The sequence below is a fragment of the Notolepis coatsorum genome, assembly GCF_963971535.1.
Source record: "Notolepis coatsorum genome assembly, chromosome: 9".
Taxonomy (NCBI): domain Eukaryota; kingdom Metazoa; phylum Chordata; class Actinopteri; order Aulopiformes; family Paralepididae; genus Notolepis; species Notolepis coatsorum.
Genome location: NC_140173.1, coordinates 60,016,631 through 60,043,120, shown reverse-complemented (window position 1 = coordinate 60,043,120; position 26,490 = coordinate 60,016,631). Strand labels below are relative to the sequence as shown.

The following is a 26,490-nucleotide window of genomic DNA, read 5'->3' as shown; positions in this document are numbered from 1 at the left end:
TCAAGCAGTAGTCTGACCAGTTTGTTTTGAGATGTTTGTAATTTAGTTTTTAGCGCCTTTGAGGTGCTTTGGTACCATGAGGTGCAAGCATAGTCGTATCATATGTATATACTCTGGCAGGATCTATGGGTAACAGTACTGTATATTTGCATATCGTATATGTCACAAATGTAACAGTACTATATACCTGTATGTCATGTATGTCCCTATGCCATAAATGTCATGATGTCATATATGTTGTGTATGTCATAAATGTCACTATGAATTGAAAATGGGGGACCCTGATGTAAACAAGACAAACGTCTTTCTCTGGTCTGCATCCCCTTAACAATTGTGTGTATTGAGCCGTACTGTACTGTACCCATTCTGCAATCTGTTAAATAAAGTTTTCATTCATTCATCATTCATTCATTCACGATCACAACACCAGAGGGAGGTCCACAAATCATGTTAAACCCAGATTTGGCTCAAACAAGGGACTAAACACGTAATATATGTTATGATGAATTTAAAATGGGGGACCCTGATGTAAACAAGACGAAAGTCTTTCTCTGGTCTGCATCCCCTTAACAATTGTATGTATTTTACTGTACCCATTCAGCAATCAGTTAATAAAGTTTTCAATCAATCAATCAATCAATCAATCAATCAATCAATCAATCAATCAATCAATCAATCAATCAATCAATCAATCAATCAATCAATCAAACCCTTTCACTGCCGCACGACAGCCGGTTAACCCTTTTTAGTTTTTACTGCCACACTACAGAAGGTCAACCCTTTACTATCCTATCAGGCTATCACACAACCGACGTGAAAGGCTCCCGCAGCATAATTGACAACAAGTGCCAGGACCAGTGACGTCACGGAGAGCAGCGGGTGCACTCATAGATATCTATTATGGGTGCACTCGTCTCTACGTGGCTTGGGGGCGGGGCGACTACAGACCGCAGATATCTGTCCCGAGCCTCCCGATTGGTCGAGAAACAGCCATCGTCCCGCCCCTAATGGGAGGGGACGATGGATATCGCCGTTCTCATTGGCCGGCGGGCGGCAGTTGGGCGTGGCCTAAAAAGCCAGCTCTAAACTGGAACCTGCTGCCTGGCGGGTCAGAGTGGACTGACCGACACTCACAGCAGGCCCAACGGTCACGGTGCCGTTAGTCGTCAAAACAAAAGCGTCCCCGGTCAAAAAAACAAACACCGATGTTCGTAGTACGATGCAAAGGAGAACGGTGTAGGGGAAAACACGTCTCGGGATACTGCAGCTGCTCCGGTAACTAGAATTATCTTTCTTTTCATTCTTCCCTCGTGACGAGACTCCTGCTCGTTTTGTTACTGACGCGCGACCCACGCGCTTTTATCCTTGACCTATATGTGATTGATTGATTGATTGAACATTTTATTAACAGATTGCAGAATGGGTACCGTACAGTACGGCTCAATACACAATTGTTAAGGGGATGCAGACCAGAGAAAGACGTTCGTCTTGTTTACATCAGGGTCCCCCATTTTCAATTCATCATAACAAGGTATCGTGCCCGCAGGGCGGCACTGTACAGGACAGCAGGGGCACCACGCCGAGCACACGGTGTCAGTTGATTTAGAGAAACAACAAGCCAGTTCATTTTAATTCTAATAATGTCTTTCTTCGTCTTTTGTTTACCTATGTGACATAGTCCTAAGAGGTGATCATAATAACTTATTATCCACAGTGTCCATTGTTGTCATACATGCTCGTCCAAAACACGAGGGGCTTGTAAACTAGACTATATGCACTTTATATAATTAACGGATACTATTGCCTTCTCTGTGTACAAGAGCATTCATATTGTACTTTTCATTGTGTTTTGTCTTCCTATCTCCCTCGGTTGGCCTCTCTTATAAGGGGTGTCTTGTATGTCCCTATGCCATAAATGTCATGTATGTTGTGTATGTCATAAATGTCACTATGAATTGAAAATGGGGGACCCTGATGTAAACAAGACAAAAGTCTTTCTCTGGTCTGCATCCCCTTAACAATTGTGTGTATTGAGCCGTACTGTATTGTACCCATTCTGCAATCTGTTAAATAAAGTTTTCATTCATTCATGCTAATCTCAATAAGGCTACCTTGTGTTATATGTATATATCTATTTACATCTATATCTACATTTATATGAAAATATATCTAACATATATATAAAAGATAAATATAAAACAAGCTTGTCCACAGTTTGTTCGATTGATAGTGGTGTGGTGGTGAGTCCGTGTGAGATTCCCACCTTTTTCAGTCCTACCGGGCTGAGGTGCGCAGTAAGGGAACACGAGTGAAGCCTAATCGAATTACAGACTTATGCAGCGCCTTATGACCCACATACACCTTGGGGACCTGGAACCTGATGGATCTATACATGTTACCAAAGAGACGGTCACCATCTGCAGTGTAATGGGCTTTGGAGGACAGCCTCTGTCCCAGCTCTTAGAGCAGGATTAAACAGAGAGAGAGACAGACATGGCAGCCTGTTGTCATCAAGTTGTCTGTCTGGTTGGTCATTTCAGCGACTGACAGCCTTGTTCCAACTGCTTTTTTTTTATTAATGCGTTACAGCAGCTGCTTCACTGTTGCTTGGGTCAGAGGTTGTTGTGGTATGGTGCTTGTGCTGGACATTTAATTTGTTAATACATTTTTATTTCAGCAGGCAAGTCATTAACACATCCACCGCCGGAAACGCTTTAAAACGTTATTGCCTGCCATGCTTTGACCGCCAGACCACGCTGTACAGCGATATTGAGATCAATATTAAATTTTTTCGCCATGGCATTCATAATTCATATATACACCTCCGGCGCTGCAGCTGGACCCTACGGCTAAAAAAAATTACGGCTCAATACTGCCGCCTGGTGGATGGTCGGGCGAGTTACACTCGAACAACAGGAAGTGCCATGAGTCAGGGCAGTACAGTGCGATATATATGTCGCACGTGCGACACTGACGTCAGTCTGTGCGATGAAAGGATTGACTTCAATAGCACTGGTGCGATGGCCCGCTATCCACTTGGTACTTGTAGTCTTGTGCGATTAAATACAATGTCCCTTCTGCGTAAAACTCCATATATCAAACACCAAATCCCATAATCCCTAGCGAACAATATCCCCGCGAGTTGCGAGCAGTGACTCATATCCGCTCGGCTCAGCTCACAACACAGCAGGTGACTGCAGGACTCGTCTCAGCAGCGTTTGGAACGCGGACATTGAAACAGAGCTAGTAGATAGTGTTGTCGCGACCCAAAACAAATCCCTGCTGTTTTATTCGGCAACGGGTCAAATGCATATAACATGCTTTGCAATCCTCGCGTCATAAAGTCCGAAATGAACGTTACCCAGACCGTGCTTCTGCCTTCTGCTCTCAGCCGAGCGGGGCTGCACAGCAGTGCGGCTATTTTGCGATCCGAAATAAGTCTGTGGTGTTTTTTTTCTCTCACAACGGGTCAAATGCATCTAACACGCTTTGCATCATCGCCATTCCTTTATGCCCACATCGCCCGAAATGAACGTTACATTAGCATAAGCTAACAAGCTAATCCTGATCAGAGGCAGAGCCATAGAGACAGTGTGGACTGGGGAAAGGGTGTGTGTGTGTCGAGAGGAGTGGAAGTTTGAAGACAGACTAGATGATGCGGGGGTGGTGAGTTGAAACAGTGTGAATGAATGAAAACTTTATTTAACAGATTGCAGAATGGGTACAATACAGTACGGGGATGCAGACCATAGAAAGATTTTCGTCTTGTTTACATCAGGGTCCCCCATTGTGTGTGTGTGTGTGTGTGTCCCAACCGACCCCACTTCTATGTTTCAATAAATTATTTGCATTTAAAACTATTAACGCTGACTCATTCCTTCAGTCCACTCAAAATTATGCTAATATTCCTTGTTGTTTATGATATTAATTGAAAATAGCATATGAGAGTATTATAGTAATAATAATAACACATGGCGATATACTAAAAAGCAATTTATCATTTTTGGCTGGTAAAAAATCTGCCTTTTTTAAATCTACCAGCCAAATGGCTGGTAAGTCAAAAGGTTAAGTTTGTTCCCTGACTGCAACTAAATAACACAAATACAATAGGCACATTTGTGACTGATACAAATATAACACGTTTTATACTTGTGCTACAATATTTTGGCCAGTGCTACAAAACTATCAACCTCTGTAGCACCAGTGCTATGTGCAAAAAAAGTTAACGTACAGCCCTGCATGAGTGCATCGATGAAAAGTCCTCCGGCCGTCAGACATTGTTGCAAGGCTCCCGACAGATACTATAGTACATATCGATCGCTTTATAAACTTAATGCAGGGCTGTACGCTAAGCTTTTTCACTAGGGGCAAACAAATTTTTTTAGGGGCACATTTTTAAATAACAATTTTACCATTATTAAAAAAATATGTTCCTCCTGCCTCATTACTGTGGTCCTTTTATTTAACATTTAAGTGCGTTTGTTTTCAGGTTTGTATCTTTTATAATGAACCAACTGAGAAAGTGTGTAAATCACTAATAGAACAAAAACAACAAACTGTGTGTGTGTGTGCGCGCTTGTGTAGTGCTCCTTGAATGAGATCACCACAACACACACACACCATTGCATTAATCAGGAGGACAAGAAACTCTGCATACATTTGTTTCACAATGAAAAGTGCTTTAGAAATCAAATTAATTATTATTGTAAATAACCCCATGAAAGGTTTATTATTTGTATGGGTAATTACCTGCTTCATATTTGTGATGTTACTGGTTTCAGTGTGTGCCTAAAGTGATCAATGTGTTGGGCCGTTTATAGAGATCTATGCCAATTAATGTTTATGTATATCCGGGACTTTTTTTAATAAGAATTGAGAGGTATTTGTATATGTGACCTTTATTTTGAAAACCGTGTTGCGACGCAAAATTATTTACATTTGCGCTTTTGACAGTGAAATGTTCAGTCCAACTTAGCTCGAAGGAAAGACTAATCAAAAAGGTTTAATTGACCCGTATGAGGCTCTTACGGTAGGACTACTCACCTAATGCATAGCTGAACCTGAACGTTAGAAGTGTCCGTGTCCCCGTCAATCAATCATCACATCATCACGTCAATCATCATCATCTTATCATCTCTCCACATCGGACGTGGTTGTCATAAGATGGACTGATATCCACTCCGTTGTTCTTGCAGAGCAAAATTTGCGTCTTAAATGTATTGAAATGAGGTGCTTCTTTGGCGATGCAATAGCCCATATTGAAAGGAAGAGAGCCCACATTCAGTTTTGTTTTGCTAGGAATTATGGGATTTGGTGTTGGATGTATAGACTACGCAGATAGGGACATGGTCTTTAATCGCACGATAGACTACAAGTACCAAGTATATAGCGTGACCCAGATTCACTCCACACGCAAATCTTTTTTTTCACTCAGGCTATCGGTGATCGCAGTAAGTTCATTCATTGCCGACAGATTCTTTCATAGCACCACGACATTGTGTCGCACTGTACAGCCCTGGTTGTAGGCTAATGTTTTTAAAAAAATGTATCCAATTTGTATGGATTAATTTAGGAGTGAAATGCGAATGAAGGGTTGAAATCACAACTCGCAACGTTGCTCCCAAATAATATTTCCAACTCGCAACGGCCAAATTAAGGGGCAATTTGCGACGAGATCATCGCAGTGTACAGCCCTGAATAATCGATATGATTTCGGCGTTTATTGCGACATACAAACCGGAAATGGACCTAGGCGATCGACGTCCTATACCTGGGATCTTTCACCGCCAGTCTCATTGGCGCACGGTAAGAGGACGCTAACGTTATTTTCAGCTCAATTGTTTATTATTTTCACTGCAAACCGATCTGATCAATATATCACCCATACTACATAAAGCATTTACTGACGATCACAGCATTATAAACGACCCCCCCCCCCTTTTATCCGCGCATGATGAATCATAACGTATAGGATCTAGTGTTGTCAAAAAGATCGAAAAATCGATACATATCGATTCTGAATATTTAAAACGGTTTCAATACTAATTTCCCGAAATATCGATACTTTCTGCAGTATCGATACCAGCTGGCTTGCTCGCAGTGTTCTACCGCAAGTTGTTGACAGACAGACACACGCTTGCCCCTCCCCCTCGCAGACCTGTCTTCAGTTTGTAAACAGATTTTAGCTCCGAAGATGGCTAGTGCAGAGCCTCCGCAACTTGTGCTGTTTGGAAGTACTTCGGGTTTGAAGTAAACGACGAAGGAAAAGCTAAAGCCCATTTGCAAGCGTTGTTACAGAGCAGTGCCAACGATACAGCTATGAGCTAACGTTAGCTAGTCGTTCCTCCGTTAGCTTATGCTAGCTAGCTGGCCACCTTTATAATTACTTCATGGAAACGGAGTAACGTTAAGTCGAGTTCATTCATACTACACTAGTACATGACACGTATGAACTCGACATAACGTTACCCCGTTTCCATGAAGTGTTTAATTAGCAGCAATCTTGTTGAAAATGTAACGTTAATAAATGCTCCGAGTATAGCTCCGGAGAAATCTCTCATGAGTCATGTTTGCTATGTATTTCTTTCTTTAGGGGAGTTTGTTTCACAGTTTTAGCATGATGTTTTATAGATGGCAAGGTTAAACAGGTTTTTGTTTTTAAGAGGGGTTTGATTTAGATTAGATAATTTAGTTATTTTTAAATGTCTGATCTAAAGATAAACAAAGGGTTTTAAAAGTGTTCTATTTATCTTCTCTTATAGTACCAGAGAGAAGCTGAGGAGAATCAACCAGCAACAAAAGCAAAATTTGTAAAAAAAAATATATATATATATATATATATATATATATATTTTTTTTTGGTATCGAAAATATCGATAATATCGATACTTTTCAAGGTATCGTATCGAAGTCGAAATTCCAGTATCGTAACAACACTAATAGGATCATATACAGTTGAATTTTTTAATATAGCGTGTATCGGGAATAAACGGCAGTTGATAATCTATATGCGTTTATGCCTATAACTCACGTTCTATGAATTACTGCAGAAAACGATAAAAACATACTTATATTCTAGAAGGTATTTTTGGAAGAATCTATGAATGAAAAAGTATAACGTTCCTACATCCTGAACGATAGATAATCGATGTTGAATGGGCCATAGTAATGTCAATTTAGCAATACAATTTAAAAAGTTATAGCCCTGCAAAGAAGGTGAACATCTCCATAGGCTTAGAGTAGTGGCAGTGAGGCTACATTGTTGGATATAACCGTGGCAGGGAATGTGTTAATAAGAACACATTCTTATTTACAATGGGGGTTATGGTTGATGCCAGATTGGACAGGGTCATCATCAGCTATTTTATTGAGGGTCTGTTGGTTTTTCGTTGTTAAAATAAGTGGTCTATATGTTAAAATAATACCGCTACATTCCGACAGAAACATAAACACACAACTTTTTTTCCCCCTTGTATCCCGTTCCCACTTTATCCAACCAGGAGAAAGAACTCCACACTACAAAAATAAGAAAAAAAACTATTTTAAAGCAAATGGGGCTTGAAACAAGTAAAATAATCTGCCAGCTAATTTGGCTTGGCAAGATTTCTTGAAATAAGTAAACAAGTATCTAGGGTTCTCTCTCCTGATTGGATAACGTGGGAATGGGATACGAGGAAATGTCTTTTGTGTTTATTGCAAAGTGGAGGGACTGAGAGACATATGTTACTGACCACCAGACACACTATATCAGTGATGGCTGTCGGAATGTAGAGCTAAATTAACACTTACAGCACCTTTTAATGACTGCCACTACCTAAAATGACACATGTAAAAGATGTCTTCCGGGCCGTCCGATCTAGAATCTACCTTGTGGTTTAGGACATCCAGTATTAGTCATACATATTAACAGGTGCCGACCACAATATATGTATTGTCTTTGACTGTGTACTGCAGGGCTATTCAACTAAATTGTTCAGGGGGCCACATTGTCAGAAACCCAAGGGGCCAGGGGCCGGACTGCCACGGCGCCTCCCCGTGCTATGAATATATGTACACTTGACACAACACGCAACCACATTTTCACAACTTTTATTTAAAGGGGAACTATTTTACTATTTCTTTCACTATTTGGGCACTTTTACACAATTCCTGTGGGTTTATGGAACACCTCTGTAATATTTTTTTTTTTAATTCATTGTTTTGTATTTCTAATCAAGTACTCAAAAACACGTTTTGAGCCTGGGCTCCAACCACTGTGGGAACTGTGTGGAAACTCAGCTGATTATCATGCAGCAGTGTCTCTCTGACATCACAAATCAGCACATTTTCAGATGACTCAGTTCAGTGAGGGTGAATATTGTGAGAGGAGAATTGGAAGAATGCGCCAATATGAGAATTAGAGACATAGATCACATAGCTAGGAAACAATGCTAAACACTGAAAAAGGCCATTTATAAGATCCCCTTTAACTACATTGCAAAAGTAGTATACTTTTCAAAAAAAGTGCTTCATTTATGTGCAACAACTGCAACATCTCCTCTTCAACATTTCAATATAAAAATAAAATAAAAAACAAACAAGTGCATGATGTGCATATGAACATTCTAACATCAACACTTGAACAAAAAAACACATTTATAGTGCAGCTGAGCTTATGAAAAAGTGCTTCATGTCTGTGCAACAACAGCAAATCACAGCATCTTATTAGCACTTATTGTCGACTCTTAACTCTCAAACATCAGGGAGGTGGGGGGCAGACAGGCCTAGCCTACATACACACATCTAATGAGAGCGATTGCACTTCTTTGACTGGGCAATGGCAGAGAAAGAGGGTTCATAGGAAGTGAGGGCTACCCGCAAACAGTGATGCAAATGCTCATTTGTCAAGGAGGCATGGTTCCTTGTTTTAATGGCATTCATGTGAGAGAAACTGGATTCACAGGTGTATGTTGAGCCAAACATTGTTAGCACAGATATTGCCACGTTTTTATTTTGGGGAATGTCTTGACATGAATACACTTTATCCAAAATGTTGTGGTGGATTCATTCTCAAGTGCCTGCTTCAGAGCAGATGATGCTTGCATGTCAATTATTTCAAGTTGCAGGATACCTTCATCAATGTGAAGTGATGCAAGGAACTCTTGTCCTTTTGTGGAAATAGCAGCTACATTGGCAAATGGGTTGCTCACAAAATGCATCAATTATCTGGACATGTCAAATTCATCAAATCAACTTGCAAAGTTTTCCCTCAATTTATCAATGAAATCTGTCATTAATTGAGTGACTTTTGGCTCAATTGTGCGTGTTAACGTTGACATGAAAAAAAAAATTATAATAATAAAAAATATTTAAATTTTTTTTTTTTTTTTTTTTTAATTTTCTTTTTTATTATCATGTAATCTTTGGCGGGCCGGTCAGATGCGGCCCGCGGGCCGCCAGTTGAATAGCCCTGGTGTACTGTATGTTATCGTCACCGATAGAGCTGCCGTGATAACCGCATTACCGCGGTATCGCTGTTGCATCACGCTCACCGCAGAGTTAGGCTGAATACCGCGTCACCGCTGTTTTTTATCATAATAATAAAGTTGGCTTGCGGCTTGCGGCTCTGCAGATATACCCTACTCGGTTCCAAGCGACCCTATTGGTCTAGCCTGGCTCTGCGGCTCTGCAGATACCCCCTACTCGACGCCTCTGAACGAAAACAGAACGCCGCCATCTTTACTGCCTCGCTAAGGATGCATTTCATTCAGGATTTGTTTGCGACAGAACCAAGTGCAATAAACAAAAAATAATGGATTCACTGTGTATTCTGCCTTATTTATTGATGAAACAAAACCGACATCAACCCAATTTACCACCGAGCGGAGAGTTTAGTGTCACAACAAGATCGCTGATGTGTTAAGTTTGTTGTTGTTATCCGATATACACGAGAGGTAACGTTAAACCCGGGTTTGCTTGGTAGAATACACAATGAGAGGTAACGTTAGCTTTGGCAGAATAGACGCAACGAGAGTCTGGTTAATGTTGTTATTGATTGATTGATTGAAACTGTGTTAAACTCTGGCTTGCTGCAAGCCCTCGGACATCTATGCCCACGGAGCTTTCAGTGTACACAAGCGAGCGGCGGCGGCCCCGCCTGCATCCCCATTCCCCAAACGGAGTAGTACCTGGCTGCAGTGGAAAAGGAACGAAGTACCAGGTGCCTAAAGCGGGTCGAGTCGAGTAGGTAATATGCAGTGGAAAAGCGCCATTAGACTAGAGGCAGGCTATAAGAGTAGACTACTAAAAAAAAAAAAAATGCATTCAAACTTTTTTTTTTTTTGTGCGCACTGCGGTAATTACCGCGGCGGTAGGAAATATTGCGCAAATTCGTGCGGTAAGGAAAATATCAATACCGCGGCAGCTCTAGTCACCGACATGAATAACATAAGGACCCACGTGAAACGGCGTCCTCTGCTTTGCCTCTTGCACGTCGGTTCCCATCTAGTTTCATGCATTCTTTTCCTTTGTAATTCAAGTTTTTATTGCTTTTACTTTTGGTAACATAACAAATAAATCGGTAGCATAAAAGGGACACACTAATAATGACATAATGACCAGGAATATTATAACGTTAATTACAGTACTGCTAGCATTCATATTACAGGCTTATTAATGTGATATAAGTCCAGAAAGGGTCACATACTGGTGTCTTAATTTTGTTTCTGTTATTCATCCTGTTGAGCATAAACTCATATGAAGCTGTTTTTGTCAGTGTTTGGCCCACTCTTACTTGTGGAGATGTGGGTGTTTTCCAGTGTTAGTATTGTCCCAGCAGCCACTAGTTATACCTACCATGTTTACTGAAAGAGTACGATAAGATAAGATATTCCTTTATTGATCCCCTTGGAGAAATGCAGGCATCATGGGGGAGGGGGGATGGGAGGTACATGTAGTAAAAGCAGTGTAAACAATATAACAAATCAATATAATTAACTCTGGACATGTGCATATGGGTAACAAGTTGCGAGATGAATGGTATGTATGCCCTCTCAGTTATATTTGCCCTACAATAAATAGTTACAATATATAATCTAATAATCCAATCATCTAAATCTAAACCGGTAATCAAAAAATGCTAAATATATGATCTGATGAAGTATACAGTATTCACATAAGGTGCGATATGCATAAGGTAGTATATTGTCCTTTTAGGTGGGAGTCAGCTACTAGGTTCTTCCTAGTAGTTGGATGTCTGGCAGCAGTCCCTGCCCACTGTTGTGGAGCCTGATGGCCGCTGGTTGAACGACGGCGGTTAGTCAGGGGGGGTATGAGCATAGCTGTCAACATAGGCAGGAGACAAAACGTGTACATTTTAGCCCCGGCCCTTCCCCGGCCCCGCCCCTTGGCCCCGCCCCCTCCCACTTGGCCCCGCCCCCTCCCAATGGAGCTGCCTCGTCGCTTGCCATCTGCTGGTCAAAACCTGTATGTACCCAGCCATTCGTTTAAGGGTAAACTGTAAATGTTTTTTCACAGGAAATACACTGTATTATTTTTAGAGGTGGGCATAGATTAATTTTTTTAATCTAGATTAATCTATCTGCAATCCTGGATTTAATCTAGATTAATCTAGATTAAAATGACTCAAAAAAAAATAAAAAAATAACCTGCCGAAGGCATTCAAAATATGTGTGTTCTACCCAAATAATGACCAGAAGTAAGTCCTTACTTTTTCTTTCCTCCTTATGTTTCTCAGGCCAGGTGGCCCATTACACCATGAGCCCATCTCCCGTTTCCAAAATGCATTACAGACTGTTTGAAAAAGCTGTTTTGCTATGATAATTGGTAATGAAATATCAAAATAATGTTCAATAAGATGTACTTGTGTTTAATAAGTTGTTTTATTCAGAAGTTAACACAAATAAATAATATTACCAGTACAGTACAGTATCTAGCACTCTCAGGAGCAAAACAGAAAGAATCATTTCAAACTTGAACTATGTGACATGGCTTGAATCAACTGCTCCAGTTAGGCCTGCCGCGATAAGCAATAAATCGATTAATTGCCGCGATAATTAAAATGAATGCAATGATTTTGACGGGCGCGATTAATTGCTATTTGCGCGTTTGTTTTAATGAGGCGGACCCAGTGCCCCTTGTCAGTCACTGTCCGTGTTGGGAGGCGGGCCGCTGGCTTTACTACAGAGCAGTAGTATAATATCAATAACAACATTAACGAGACCCTCGTTGTGTCTATTCTGCTAACGTTACCTCTCATTGTGTCTATTCTACAAGCGTTAACGTTAACGAGCATTAGGCTAACAAGCTGTAACGTTACCAGTCGCGTCTATTTGCTAACGTTAGCATTAGGTAATAACCGGTTTAAAATGGATGGTGATTACCTCACGTTGTGTCTATTCTACTAGCATTAACGTTACTCATACAAACAATCAATAGCGAGTTATATTGATCACGCTATGTACGATAGCCATGCTAAAACGCTAGCACAACATTAGCACCTAACCTAACAACAAGCCTTAACAAGTCAGCGATCTTTTTGCGAGACTAAACTCTCCGCTCGGTGGCAAATTGTGTTGATGTCGGTTTTGTTTAATCAATAAATGAGGCAGAATACACAGTGACTGTATCCTTTGTTTATTGCACTTGTGCCTGCTGCAAACATAATGATTATGAAATCCTAGAGACGCGTCTCTATTCAGTGTTTCACGTGACTTTTCTGGTACCCAAAAAGTACCTGATAATAATCACAACAATACTTCCGGTCCGGTCGGTGGGCTTCAAAATAAAAGTCTTAAACACCGGAAAAGACGGAGCGGTGGGCTTCAAAATAAAAGTTTTGGGAAATAAATGTCTCCAAAAAAAAAATTCTCTAACCGGTCGCAATAATATCGCTTATCGCGATATTTTCGGGGGCAATTAATCGCCCAGCAAAATGTGTTATCGTGGCAGGCCTAGCTCCAGTGGAGTTGCTCAGTGGCCAATGGTGTCAACTGTGGTTGTACTGGGCAGCTCCCAGGTGTGAATGGAACTGTGTGAATGTGAAGCAGGGCGTTCCTGAAAAAGAGCATCTGTGCTCAGCGAACCTACCCTGGGTAAATAAAGGTAAAAAAAAAAAAAAAAAATTATTTATTTTTTTTAGATTAATGCGTTAATTATATTATCGCGCGATACTAGTATAGCGTTAACGCAGCACGTTAACGCCGTTAACGGCCCAGCTCTAATTATTTTACAGATTACTTTTGTGTTCCTACTTTAAGTGTAAATGCTATAAAAATACAGTAAATTACCTTTTATCAAAATATTAACCATTAAATAAAGGTTGTAATCTGTAAATGTATTTGATTTTACTGTAAATGTTATGATGAATTGAAAATGGGGGAAGAAGTCCTTCTCTGCTAAAAACAAGCCATTGTAATTGATTTGCTCCCACCTTGTGGTGAAAACGGAATTCTAGGGCTGACCTTCGAAGCTTTTTTTGGCAATCGAAGCTTCGGGGCCGAGCTTCGATTTTAATTCGAAGCTTTCGAAGCTTTTTTTTTTTTTTTTTTTTTTTATCTTATGTTGTGGGACTTGTACAGCACTTTCGTAAACGTTGTTGTTTTTAAATGTGCTCTATAAATAAAGTGGGTTGGATTAATTAATTAAGTAGCCCCTTTCGTGACTGACGCATCCAACAAGGTTTCACTCGGCTGTGTGATTTAATTCAAGGTGGATCGCTGTTGTCGTTTGAACAACTTCAGATTTCATGGGAACTACCAATCCCCCAAATCAAGAATGTTTAAGATGAATGAAGTAAGATTTTGATTATTTGAAATATGGCCTGTGTAGACTAAACTATGCACAGAATTATGTCAGTCTACAAGGTCCGGATTCTACATGGTCCGGCAATGTAGACCTTGTAGACTCCACTACAGACCAATTATCAGTGAATGTTCATGCATTTTTAAGAAGGGCAACTTCCACAAAAAAACAAAGAACTCACCAAAACATCTCAGTAGCACCTTATCTAAATGTTATATTTCATATATGGAGATTCATATTTATTTATGTATTGCATGCATTTCTACATTTTATTTCCTATTTTGTTTATTCATCCCAGTATCTTTCTTTCTTATGTGTGGAATTCTACAAGGTGCGCGGCTGCGCGCACACACACACCTACACACACACACACACCTACACACACACCTACACCTACACACACACACACACACACACACACACACACACACACACACACACACTTACATTTAGTCATTTAGCTGACGCTTTTATCCAAAGCGACTTACAAGTTCTGTACGACAAGACAGCAAGAAGGGTACAACTCTATCAGCTGAGTAACAATGTTCATCAAAGTGTTGCGTGTTACAGTGTAGGTTAGTTTATTAGGACAAGTGCAGTGTACACACACACACACACACACACACACACACACACACACACACACACACACACCTACACACACACACACAAATCGAAGCAAAAAAAAAAATGTGAATTTTTTTTTTTTTTTTTAATTTTTTTTTAAACTTCGATTTTTTTTTAATGTTCGAAGCTTGTGCCATCGAATCGAACGTTCGAAGCTTCGAAGCATTTAAGACAGCCCTACGGAATTCCCTCATTTATACATCTATTGCACTCTTCCACAGCCAGACACCCTCACATCACATCTTAACTGTAAACAATCATTCTTCACATACCACGAGAGATAAACATATTTCTTCATTCATATCAACAGTCACAAAACATTCATCCAAACTTTATCTGACTTGGTTTCACGCAAACCAGTGCAGCACATCACTATTCTGCTGATGTCATTCATTCATCTAAGCCAATGGGAGGTCACATTGTTCAGTCATACCACACAGACCAATGAGAGACGTCGATATTCGACCAAACTCCCCAGTCATCCAAAACAGGAAGTAAAAAACGTTCATTCTTATCGGCAACCTTCCTCATTATATGCCAAACCAGCTAGATTTCACAGTTACATTCACACCTCTCACCCAACCTTAGTTCATGTCATTAATCCTTACGTAAACCACTTCCCCGCACGTAAATTTAATCTAACGTCACACGTTAAGCCAAAACCGAAGATTTTCGTCCACCATCCCGTTTTAAACAGCGTAAATATGACATTTCTCTTCGTTTTTAAAGCAATCAATTCATATTCGCCAACTCCTACACATCATAGCTAGTATCCCTCCGTTTTTAATAACAATCCGACCGTCGCAACATATTCTAAACACATAATATTCGCTGACGTGTTTTCCACCGTGTGAGACATTGAAATCAGCTCGGCATACTTTACACTGCTGCCACCTGTCGTCACGGAGGGGAATTGCAGCCATTTTGTAAAAATTAATAAGTACAAAATACGTGCCAATTCCGTAAACCGTGAACAGGGCGTGAAGAAGGTTGAAAAAACAGGAGAATCCCGGGAAAAACGGTAGGGTTGACAGCTATGGGTATGAGTCTGTGACTGAACGTGCTTCTCATCTTGACTAGCTCGTCGTAGAGGGGGGTTTCACGCATTCTTCAGTGGAAACTGTTGAGGAATCCCTTTTGCTCGCCCCAAACAATAGAGTAAAATCTCCCACCGCGGTGAGTGCCAGGAGCCCCAAGCTCATTTTAATCTACATGTTTGTACTGTGTGTGTTGATTGATCATGAAGACCCATCTATGAGATCACTGTTGAGTCCGGTTCCACCACAACACTCTCCTGTCTTCATCTCCTCCAGAAGGCCTAGCGTGCTGCACCTGCTCTACCCCCTCAGCAGAGCCTCTCTCGTGGGGGTCGTATGGATGCTGAGGCGGCCTCCCCTCCCTCCTCCTCCTCCTCCCCTCCCTCCTCCTCCTCCCCCACCGTGGCGGGCCCCTCCCGAGTGTGGCGGCTGGCCGACCGGAGGAGCAGGAAGGCCGGGGCGGGGAACATCTTCGGCGGGGTGAACCTGTGGCAGCTCCAGCGTCTGTTCCGGGCGGCGGGGGACCAGGATGCGGAGCAGAGGGCCGAGCTGGTCTGGGGTCAGAAGGACGAGGGAGAGCTGGCCCAGGCGCTGATCGGACTGAGGGCCCGGAGTCGACGGAGGGGCCTGAGGGCGGAGGGGCGGGATGCGCTGGGCTCACGCTGGTTACGGGCCTTCAACCACCTCAGGTAACACACACTCTGCTGAGCTTTGTTGTACTGTATGTGGCTCAGGAGTACTGTATGTGGCTCAGGAGTACTGTATGTAGCTCAGGAGTACTGTATGTGGCTCAGGAGTACTGTATGTGGCTCAGGAGTACTGTATGTGGCTCAGGCAGTGTTGGGAAAGTTCACTTTCTACATGAACTAGTTCAGTTCACACATTTTTAAATGAACTAGTTCAGTTCATAGTTCAAAATTCAAAATGTTGAACTAAAGTTCATGGTTTCAAAAATGAACTAATTTATAGTTTATAGTTCTTTTTTCAATACGTTGCTGCGAGCTATTCTTTTTCAAATTTATTGCCACAACCCATAATAGAACCACAGAATACTGGCATTTCCATAACGCTTTGCTGCCAGTAACAGCTGCAGCTTTCATCTCTACAGTATATTTTAAAAAAACATGAGGAAAAACGTGCTGCTTGAATGGTCTTTATTACCGGTAAGTATAATAATCTAAATATACTTAAAGTACCAAAAGTGAAAGTAGTCATTGGGCAAATATAAACATGTGCCGACATAACTCTGTACTAACACAACATGAGGTAGGAACCAGGCTGAGGTATGAAACTAAGGTTGTACCTCAAAGTTCAATATTCAAAGTGCAAAACATTTACTGACTTTAACTAAAACTATTTTAAATGCTCATACACCGATGTCGTAGAGTCTGACTCTGAGCGAGTGCAGCGCCTTCTAAAAGTGCGAGTGCTGCTGCTATACTACCAGACTCCCCGAAGCTCCGCCCAGAGCGGTTGCCAGATTGTGTGGTTTTCAGCATTATTTTAAAGCCTGTTTTACGGTGTGTTTTAACTGGGTTTTCGGCTGAAAGGCATATGAAATCTGGCACACTTTTGAACGCCGTTATAATATAGTGCTGAGAATGAACGCACTTTTGAACGCCGTTATACAGCGCTGAGAATGAACGCGTTCTCAATTACGTTCATTTAGGGGGGAAAACATCTGTTCAGTTCACGTTCGCCCAAAATACAAACGCGTTCACGAACGATCGTTCATTGAACGTGTTCAGGTACATCACTGGGCTCAGGAGTACTGTATGTAGCTCAGGAGTACTGTATGTGAGGTAGAGCGGTCGTCTGTAAAGAGGAAAGGTTCCCGGTTCGACACAAGCCGCTGCAGAAGTGCAGTGTAGTCCTCCAGCCAAGCTGTTCATTACCGGTAATGGTGTCTTCTTCTGTGGTTTTCTGTGGTCATTAAATCATTAAGGCGCGCGGCTGGGTGGCGTAGCGGAGATTGCGCTCGTCACCAATGCAAGAGACTCCGGTCTCGAATCCCGGTGTCAGCATTGCCTGCGGCTTGGGCCAGTCGTCATACTATCTCAATTGACAGAGGTAGCGGGTGGAAGTCGATGGGTGGGGATTGGACGTTGTGGACAGCGACTCCTACAGGTCGGTTGGGTGACGCCTGCACAGCAGAGACAGGAAGTATCGGGGGCAGCGTGAGCCTCCCACGCGTTACTCCTCGCCACTGAGAGTCTGCGCTGTCTGGTGAAAAGATGCGACAGGCTGCCTCCTCATTTACCGGAGGGGACACGTGATGCAAGGCTTCTATCCTCACTACAGCCGACCAGTGGGAGGCATAGTCTAGCAACGTTCAAGACAGGGGAGGGGAGAATTGGCAATACGAAATTGGGATGGGAGAAAAATAAGGAGAAAAAGTGGATAAAAAAAAATCATTAAGGCGCTGTTACTGGAATGGAGGATTTAAAAAGGGTAATTTCATACTGTATTTCAGCAGCAAGCTTGTGTTTTCACCCCACCAGTCTTTGTCAAGACTCTTTGACCTTCCTGTCGATCCCTTCGGAAACACAATGCGAACTTGCCATAATTAGTTAGCACGAGTTATTGACTTAACCCTGCAGCGGTTCGTTATAGAGCTTTGTTTATAGATACATACATACATACATACATAGCTCAATAGAGTGAGTACCCACGCTACTATGTAGAGGAGTTCATACACATTACACACGCACGCATGTAGACACTAGAGCTGTCCCCAAGCCTGTTTTTGGGATTCGAACATTCGCCAGTTTTTTTTGAACGGACGTTCGAACCATCGTTTTTAATCATGCCAAAAATGTGCTCCTAAATACTTTTTCTTGTTCAGTACTGTCGCGTCTTAGCGCACATTTACGCATATAATGTAGAACATGCGCATATTGCTGCGTTTATTAACACTTTGAATGCCCATCACGACATAACTCGTGTTATCAGCCCAACGCCTGAATGCCCATCACGACAAATATCATTTTATTTTTTTATTAGCGATCTGAATTCATATTTTATCAACCGAGTCTCCCGTTGGTACAGCAGCCCCTGTAGCAGCTCAGATTTGGAAAAAGCGCCCCCTATCGTCTCCCAGATGGTAATGCACCCTTTTGGAATGGACTCAATGAAAATGGATGAGAAAAAAAACTCTGGAATCCACATTTTACTTCTCACGCATGTAACCGGAGATGATCCCAGTCATTGTGGAGCCTCAGGAATGCGTGGAATATGTGTTTACAGTACGTTGCATTGGATCAATAAAATGATCGATTTTTGGAATGGCGATCAGGAATTGGAATAATCTTTTTGGATACCATCTGATCTCAGGTAAGGAATCTATTTGACCAGTCTTAGTATAATCAGACCCGTTTTCACGGAGATATAAGCTTTTCCCCTATGTGTGATATGGCTGTTTGACTGTGCAAGCGATTTTCAGCTCGTGGCACCAGCGTGCATACGTACACATATACTATCGATAATCTAGCGTTTATTTGAAAACGATTCATAAATAGGCCGAAAAATTACAACGTTCTAGAATATTCCAGTACAGGGCGTTTATCACGGAATCTTTTTTTCCCCTTGAAAACGAGGGCTTTTCAAAATGCTATAAAACGGAAATGAACCGATAAAAAAACAATCCGCTTCGACAATGTTGACTGGAAAATGAGTCATTGATAAGCGACGGGCAGATTAGACACATAGCCATAATTTTAAACATAGATTAGGCGATATTACCGCTAACATTGAAGTGGATGGTGGGCATTCAAGCACTAAATGTGCGCCCCCTGCTGGGCACTGAAAGTGTTAAGAGTAGTAGTGCCTACTTACTGGTCACGGGAGGCTTCAATAACGTTTGGATGATAATCCATTTTGTGAATGCATTTGTTGAAACAACATCTTTGTTGGCCGATGGCTCCTGCTATCTTAACGTTAGCCAGCTAAAGGGCTGCGCCCTGCATAGCTTAATTAACGTGCATAACATCCCTGTGTAACGTTAAGTAACTTGTGTTCCGCTGGGAAAGCATCAGCATCACTGCATACACTTGGTTTAATCCAAATGTCCATTTGGAAACGTTGTATTATGAAATAAGACTGGTGAGTGTGAGTCACTCAACTCTCTTTTTTGCATGATTGATTCATTTCCTGATAATGTATGATGGTGACCCTTCCTCATCTCACTAGACTGTGTTGTTGTGACCTATGTTCGCGCGTGGCTTTCGAATTAGTATAAACACAACATAGTACTGTGATATTCTGATATATATCACATTCTGATAAATATTTTTAGTGTCAAATAAATTTAGAAAAATAAAAAACAAAAATTCTAAAAAGCGGAGGTTCGAACCCATTAATTAAGATTTTAATGCCAACGTAACAAACGAAGGTCTGAACGTTTGGGCTCAGCCCTAGTAGACACACATACACACACATTCAATTACACACACACACACACTCACGCATGTACTCACACACTTGAACACCTGCAGTGTAAGCCGTCTAAATATGTGAAACCTTCTGAAAAGTTATGTAATTAATAGAGATTAACCCGTGGTTGTAATGACTGAAGTTAATCCTCTCTGCCAGAAAAGCTTCCCATGTTCCCCACCACGTTGCGTAACTGAACTTAGTGCCTTTTTAATCACCCCGGTAGGAGCAAACGGTTCAACAAAAGCCCTTTGTGTTTGTTTCAGGATCGGCGAGAGTTCGGCCAGCAGGCAGGTGAAGGATCCGGAGGCGGAGGCGGAGAACGACTCAGAGGAGGCGCACGGCGGTCCAAAGCCGCGCACGCGCGCCACGGTCGGGATGGCCAAGGCCAAGGCGGCCCCCGTGGAGAGCCAGGGGCCCTCGGAGAGACCCGCCAGGCAGGGCCCGGTGCTGAGGAGAGGGGTGGAGGGCGATCCCGACAGATACCTCCACCGCATCCTGCACTGAGTGGACCGAGCGCACCGAGAGGCACGTCGCTCCTGTCTTCGTCCGTCACTCTTGTCTGTTTGGTCGACGGACACAGACTGTACACAGCCTCTGCACTTTATAGCCGGAATAGCGTTGAGTTGCACATGTACACATTACAGTAGAAGGTAGAAACTGTACACCAGTGTGCGAGTTCTACCTTCCATTATAATCCGCTCTACAACTCGGCGTCCACTGTACATGCTGGACGTTTGTATGTCTAACCTGAGAACTCTTTATATGTGTTATACGTACGTGTTACGATTTGTTTCTTTGAACGCTACGGGACCAAAGTCAACTGAGTTGAACAGAGCTAAGCGGAACTGTGGTACAACCGTTCTTGGAAGAACGACGGGGACACCATTCAGCCCGGCGACCGACGCGGCATTCGGCGCGATGCGGCTAACGGGGCTAGCGTTAAAAAAACACCGGACTGTTTTTATGAGGAAAAGAAAGCTTAGACGAAAGAGTAGATAAACGCACACCACGGTCTTTATGAAGTCCCGGCGGCTGGCGGGAAGATTAAAATGACGAGGAATACCGCACACTCCGATGACCTCGTGCGGAGGGAGGTTTTTCAAAGGAATGTAAAGCAGGAGGTGGGCGTTAAAGGACAGATAAGCAAATTCACGCCGCGCTCCGCTCTTGGAACAGCACTCCACTGTATGGCTCAGCGTGTGACGCTAATTATAATTATATTAATTTTAATTAATTGATTTAATGCTTGCATCCGTACTGTACAACAGCATACCATGTCAACGCAACTAAACACGCTTTAGTATTTCACTGAATGACTCAATACTATTTCAATACTATTTCACTACTATTTCACTACTATTTCAAGATTATTTCAACACTATTTCAACACAATTTTAATACTATTCCAAGACTATTTCAACACTATTTTAATACTATTCCAAGACTATTTCAACACTATTTTAATACTATTTCAACACTATTTCCAAAACGTAGGAACACTGTTTTAGCCGGTTAGTTCTTTATTACAGTAGATTTTGTTTGCTCATCAAACATACATTTCTTTATTCTACGACGCTCTCACCACGTCCAGCATTAAAAACCACGGGAGAATCTTATCTGTTAAGTGGCTGACTTTGAACACAGGTGGCAGAAGATTATTTTATTGTCAATGTACACGAGGCAATTTAAATTTGTCTTTTCGCATATCCCTCCTAGTTACACTCCTAGTTTTGGAGTTCAGGGCACTTGGGCAGGATGGTGGGCACCGTAGATGTAATACCAGCCACCCTTCAGTCCCCAGCACACCGCTGGAATACACCCTCCTGTCTGAGACGGGGATCGGATGAGCGACCTTTCGGTTACCGGCCGGCCTCTTCACCTCTAGGCCACCCTGCCTCCCGTTGAGGCTTTAAAAAATAAAAAAGTGTTTTCCCAGGCGTCAGCCGGCGTGCGGTATCCCTCCTCCTCAGAGTCAGGGCGTGCGGTATCCCTCCTCCTCAGAGTCAACAGCTACCAGCATGAAAGACCAACAAGAAAACACAAAGGAGGTTCGTTTACATCCATGATCTGAAGACATATCACGTGTTTCACGGCTGAGGAAATAGTATCCACTGCAGGTGTGTTCATCCATTGGAGGTCCATCTCCGACTGCACAGTGGAGACGGGTATCGAACCCGTGACAGCCTCTCTGACCGTCTCCCACCCTTCCGGTGTTCTCAGACTTCCGACTGCCTCTCAAGAACTGCCTTATTTGCTCCCTCAGAAATATCCCTTAATTCGGTCACAATGACGTCGCTCACAATGGCGTCGCTCACCGACGTCAATCACAACAGGAGCGGACGGTGAGGTCACAAGTGTGGTGTGGTGATGTCACGCAAGGGTCTAAAAATGGATGATGGTGGAAGAGAGGTTAGGGGTTCATCGTTCCCTATCACATCCCAAAATAGCGGATACAAAAAAGACAGATTAAACTTGTTACACCAGAAACATAAAGGAACACCTCATCAAGGAAGCTGATTTATTGCATACCAAATCTCACATATATCACAAACCCATAAACTTGTCTTGTGCAAAACCACTTGGTTTCAGAGTTATGGAGTTAGAACCTGTGTGATGTCATTATGGTGTATATGATGTGTGATGTCATTATGGTGTATATCATGTGTGGTGTCATTATGGTGTATATCATGTGTGATGTCATTATGGTGTATATCATGTGTGATGTCATTATTATGTATATTATTCCAAGAAGTAATAAATACACAGTTTCTTATCACACCACTTAACAAGATGACAATGGAAAAACGTGATGGCCTTAGTGAGTGATTGTACTGCACTTTGGTTACGTTCACACTGCAGGCAGAAGTGGCCCAAATCAGATTAGTTTTTGCTAGGGCTGACCCCTATTAGTCGAATAGTCGACGACTATCGATCGAAAGGAGCCGTAGTCGACTGCCAACCTCTTAGTCGAATGCAAAAAAAAAAGAATTATACTTTTTTTTGTATCATTCTTTCCAAAAGCAAAGAGGCCTAGAAGCGTGGCTAACGCTAATGGCGCGCATACCAGAGGCTAACTGCCTAAGAAAACAGGCACAGAGGCACTGAAAGAGGATTTCACCCATCTAATGAACACACTAGACTAGACAAATATCAAGATGTATCCATCAGTGGACCAATTGCATGCTTTTGCAGAGGACAAGAAACCTTCAGTCGACTCCTTCAGACATTAAGCACCCCAACAGCCCAAATGGAATGATTAAAAAAAAGAAAAAGAAAGAAAGAAAGAAAGATATATATATAATATACTTTTTTTTCTTTTTTATAGTCGACTAATAGTTGACTATCGGCATATTTCGGCGACTACAAGTCGACTATACAAATCCTTAGTCGGGGACAGCCCTAGTTTTTGCTCATATGTGACCCAGATCTGTTTTTTTCACGACAGTGTGAACATTGATCAGAATTGTCCATCTTCTTTATTGTTCATTTGTGCAGGCGGGTCGGTTCAGGAGCGTGACCAGTTCAGACTGGATTCAGATTTTGGCCACATTTAAGAAATGATGTGAACAGCCAAACAAAAAAAATCTGATCTAAGCAATAAATCAGAATTGAGCACTAAAGCTTGAAGTGTGAACGTAGCCTTTGTTTACTTTCTGTTTTGGTCTGGCCAGTGAGTTGGTTGGAGTTTAGTAACTTATTATACTGTGAATTGCTCCAGTCCTCTCGTCGTAGAGCCTGAGGTGTGGCTGGCAGTAGCAGCTCCTCCCCCATCCCCACTGACGTCAGACGCAAACAAAGCGCAGTACTGTGTCGCCATCTTTTGCCTAGGGGTCGCTGTTTGACAACATTACAGATTCCACCTTTTAAGCAGGGCTTAAAAGTAAACATTAAACCTGCTTACACTACACCAGCAGCTGAAGCAGCCACTCAGTGGTTCCCGTCAGTACAATTAGTAATGGCTACGTTAGTAATAGGTCAACGGTGCCCAGTGATGTGTTCTTCATGGGACGGGGTTGCACGCAGTGCAGCCAAAGTTTTGTGAGCAGAAGCGTGTGCACGCACACGCATGGATGTGCACGGAGCACACCAACTTGCTGTAAGTACCCACCTGGGCTACTTTGCATATCAATAGCGCCGGTCGTCAGGTGTGTTAAAGACGTTCTCAGATACATTCACACAGAACTTGTGAATGAAATGTGTTACATTCCATTCGTAGAGGCAATTATAGGCATTGTCTTTAGTCTGTGCTTAAGCGAGGGAACATTTATGCGCATGCGCCGGAGCACGCGCCCTGGAGCGCGCGTGCACGTGGCGTCATTAGATATAGATATATGACGAACGCAACACAATTACTCAGCCAAATAATAAAAAACATGAATAATGACATAAACATATCTTCTTCAGGTCTCTGGATAATCCCCCTTTGTGAAACACCCCTCTGGATTAACGTGAATTTATACCGACATATTTTTCACTCTAATTTCACTGTCCAAAGAAAGAAAGAAAGACACAATTTTAAATGGAATGCTGGAGTATATCTATATGTAAATGGGATGTGGACTGTAATGAAGATTCTAATGATTCTAAAGATACAATACTGTATTCACCAGATTACTGGGAGTTTGACAATGAGATGGTGCTTTTTATAATACTGTAGTTGTTTGTCACTGTGATTGTTCAGATGTAATAAAGATGTCTTTGAATAAATAGAGATGAGTGGTGGTATTGGGGGAAAGTCTTTCTTTTTGTCTGTCTGCCGAGATAGTAGGCCTATCCTCAGGGCAACCAGAAGATGCCATATAAGATAAGATAAGATATGGGGGAATGCATACATAAGCACTTTAAAACCATTAATTACACTACAGAAAAAGGCGATGAAAATTGTACACACGGGTTTCGGGATCACACAACTTGTTCTTAAAGTCAAATGCCTTAAAGCTAATGGACTTATTCACATTTAAACTGGCACAGATAATGTATCGAGCAAAGACTCAAGAACTCCCAGGTAAAAATTATTTATAGAGAGGGATAATGGATATAATTTGAGAGGTAACTGCAACTTTGATAAGTGTTACGCTCGCACCAATCTCACGAGCAGGTCATCCTATGGAGTAACTGTGGAATGGGCTAGAAGATAAAATGAAGGAAAGCAGAAATATTGCTCTATTTAAATATGTTTTTATAAAGGAATGATATTTGCAAATTACCAAAAAGAGGAAAGGGGAGGTGACTATTGTCAATCTTCTGGATTCTAAGCTGTTTTCTTTGTCTTCTTCTTTTGTACTACATTATGGATAGGATACTGATATTATTTATTTATTTTATGTTTTCAATGTTAAGAATGAATAATTCTTGGTAATGTGGATATTCGCCATTATAAAATGTAAGCATTATTAATGTTCCCACTTGGAAGTGGTGGATATGGGTAGGGCATGATAAGCTTAGGCTTCTTCCTACTCATTTTCGAACAGTGATATGTATATTTTTCGTTGTTTGTATTTTTTATTCTTTGTTTAAAAAAAAAAACTTCGAAATAAAGATTCATCCATTCATTCATATTCCTTTATTGATCCCCTTGGGGAAATACTTTTGTTTGTTTTTGCAAGAGTTCAGACAACTTGTGTGTGAAGGTGTATTTTATGCAAATACCGTGTTGTTTAAACTGTGTGATGGATGCTTTATGGTCAATTATAATGTCAGAAGTGATCTGAACTGAAAAGTAACACTATACTGCCCTCTAGCGGTCATGTGGACCAATAACCATTCGTGGGCTCGTCATGCAGGTTGTCTTACAGTCGCGACTCGCTAGATGTCAGGAGAGGTTCGTTTTGTTATGTAGGAGTGAACCGACAACAACATCATGATTTTCTCAGGATAAACTGGAGCAATGTTACTGTAAGAAGAAATAATTGACATGATAGACACAGACATACACGGAGGGGAACAAATCGATTCAAAATAACTGCCTCTGGCGCAGGTTACCCTACATCCAGCCGACGGCTCACTTTGACGAAGCCGATCATAACTGGCGTTATTCTGTCTTAGCTACACAGACAGCCAGACAGGAAATCACCTGCACGAGGAAAATGGACTGGTGATGCGGTTTGGGCAGTATTTGTGAGGATGCTTTAACCTATTAGTTTGCAATATGTGTTGGACTGTTGGTTATAACTTTCTTATAAAGGTAAATGTCATGTCGTCAGCTTGTGACTGCAACTTGTTCCTGTTCACGGACGACTCAGCCCTGCTGGTCTCTGACAAGAACAAGTTAGCATAGGCGGCGCGTATATTAAGGCTAGGGGCGGCTATGCCTACCCAGAATATTATGCTCGGAATCTTGAAATGTATATAATATATGCGCAGGCTGCTGGCTAGTGTGTGTCTTGTGCTGCAGCCGGCTCGCTGGCCGAGGTGTCAACGACGAAGGTGTCAATCTGTGGCAGCGTTTAACATTCCAGGTATACAGGCAGTAACCAATCACGCATAGGCTCAGGTTAAATAATGTGGCCAATCACATCATTCACATGATCATCCTGAATCTGATCCCGCAGGCAGAGTAAAGCAAACATCTGTGTTCTGAATTTCAGCCCGC

At 42.0% G+C, this 26,490-nt stretch overlaps 1 protein-coding gene across 1 annotated transcript; it reads left to right on the top strand.

Annotated features, from left to right (window-relative positions):
- Window positions 1-1,127: 1,127 nt before the first annotated feature.
- Window positions 1,128-24,615, top strand: LOC311234391 (uncharacterized protein). Its single transcript, XM_084321558.1, has 3 exons — window positions 1,128-1,275; window positions 15,741-16,153; window positions 20,162-24,615. Exons 2-3 carry the CDS (start codon window positions 15,801-15,803, stop codon window positions 20,400-20,402), a joined length of 594 nt encoding a protein of 197 aa, XP_084177684.1. The 5' UTR covers window positions 1,128-1,275; window positions 15,741-15,800; the 3' UTR covers window positions 20,403-24,615.
- Window positions 24,616-26,490: the final 1,875 nt, after the last annotated feature.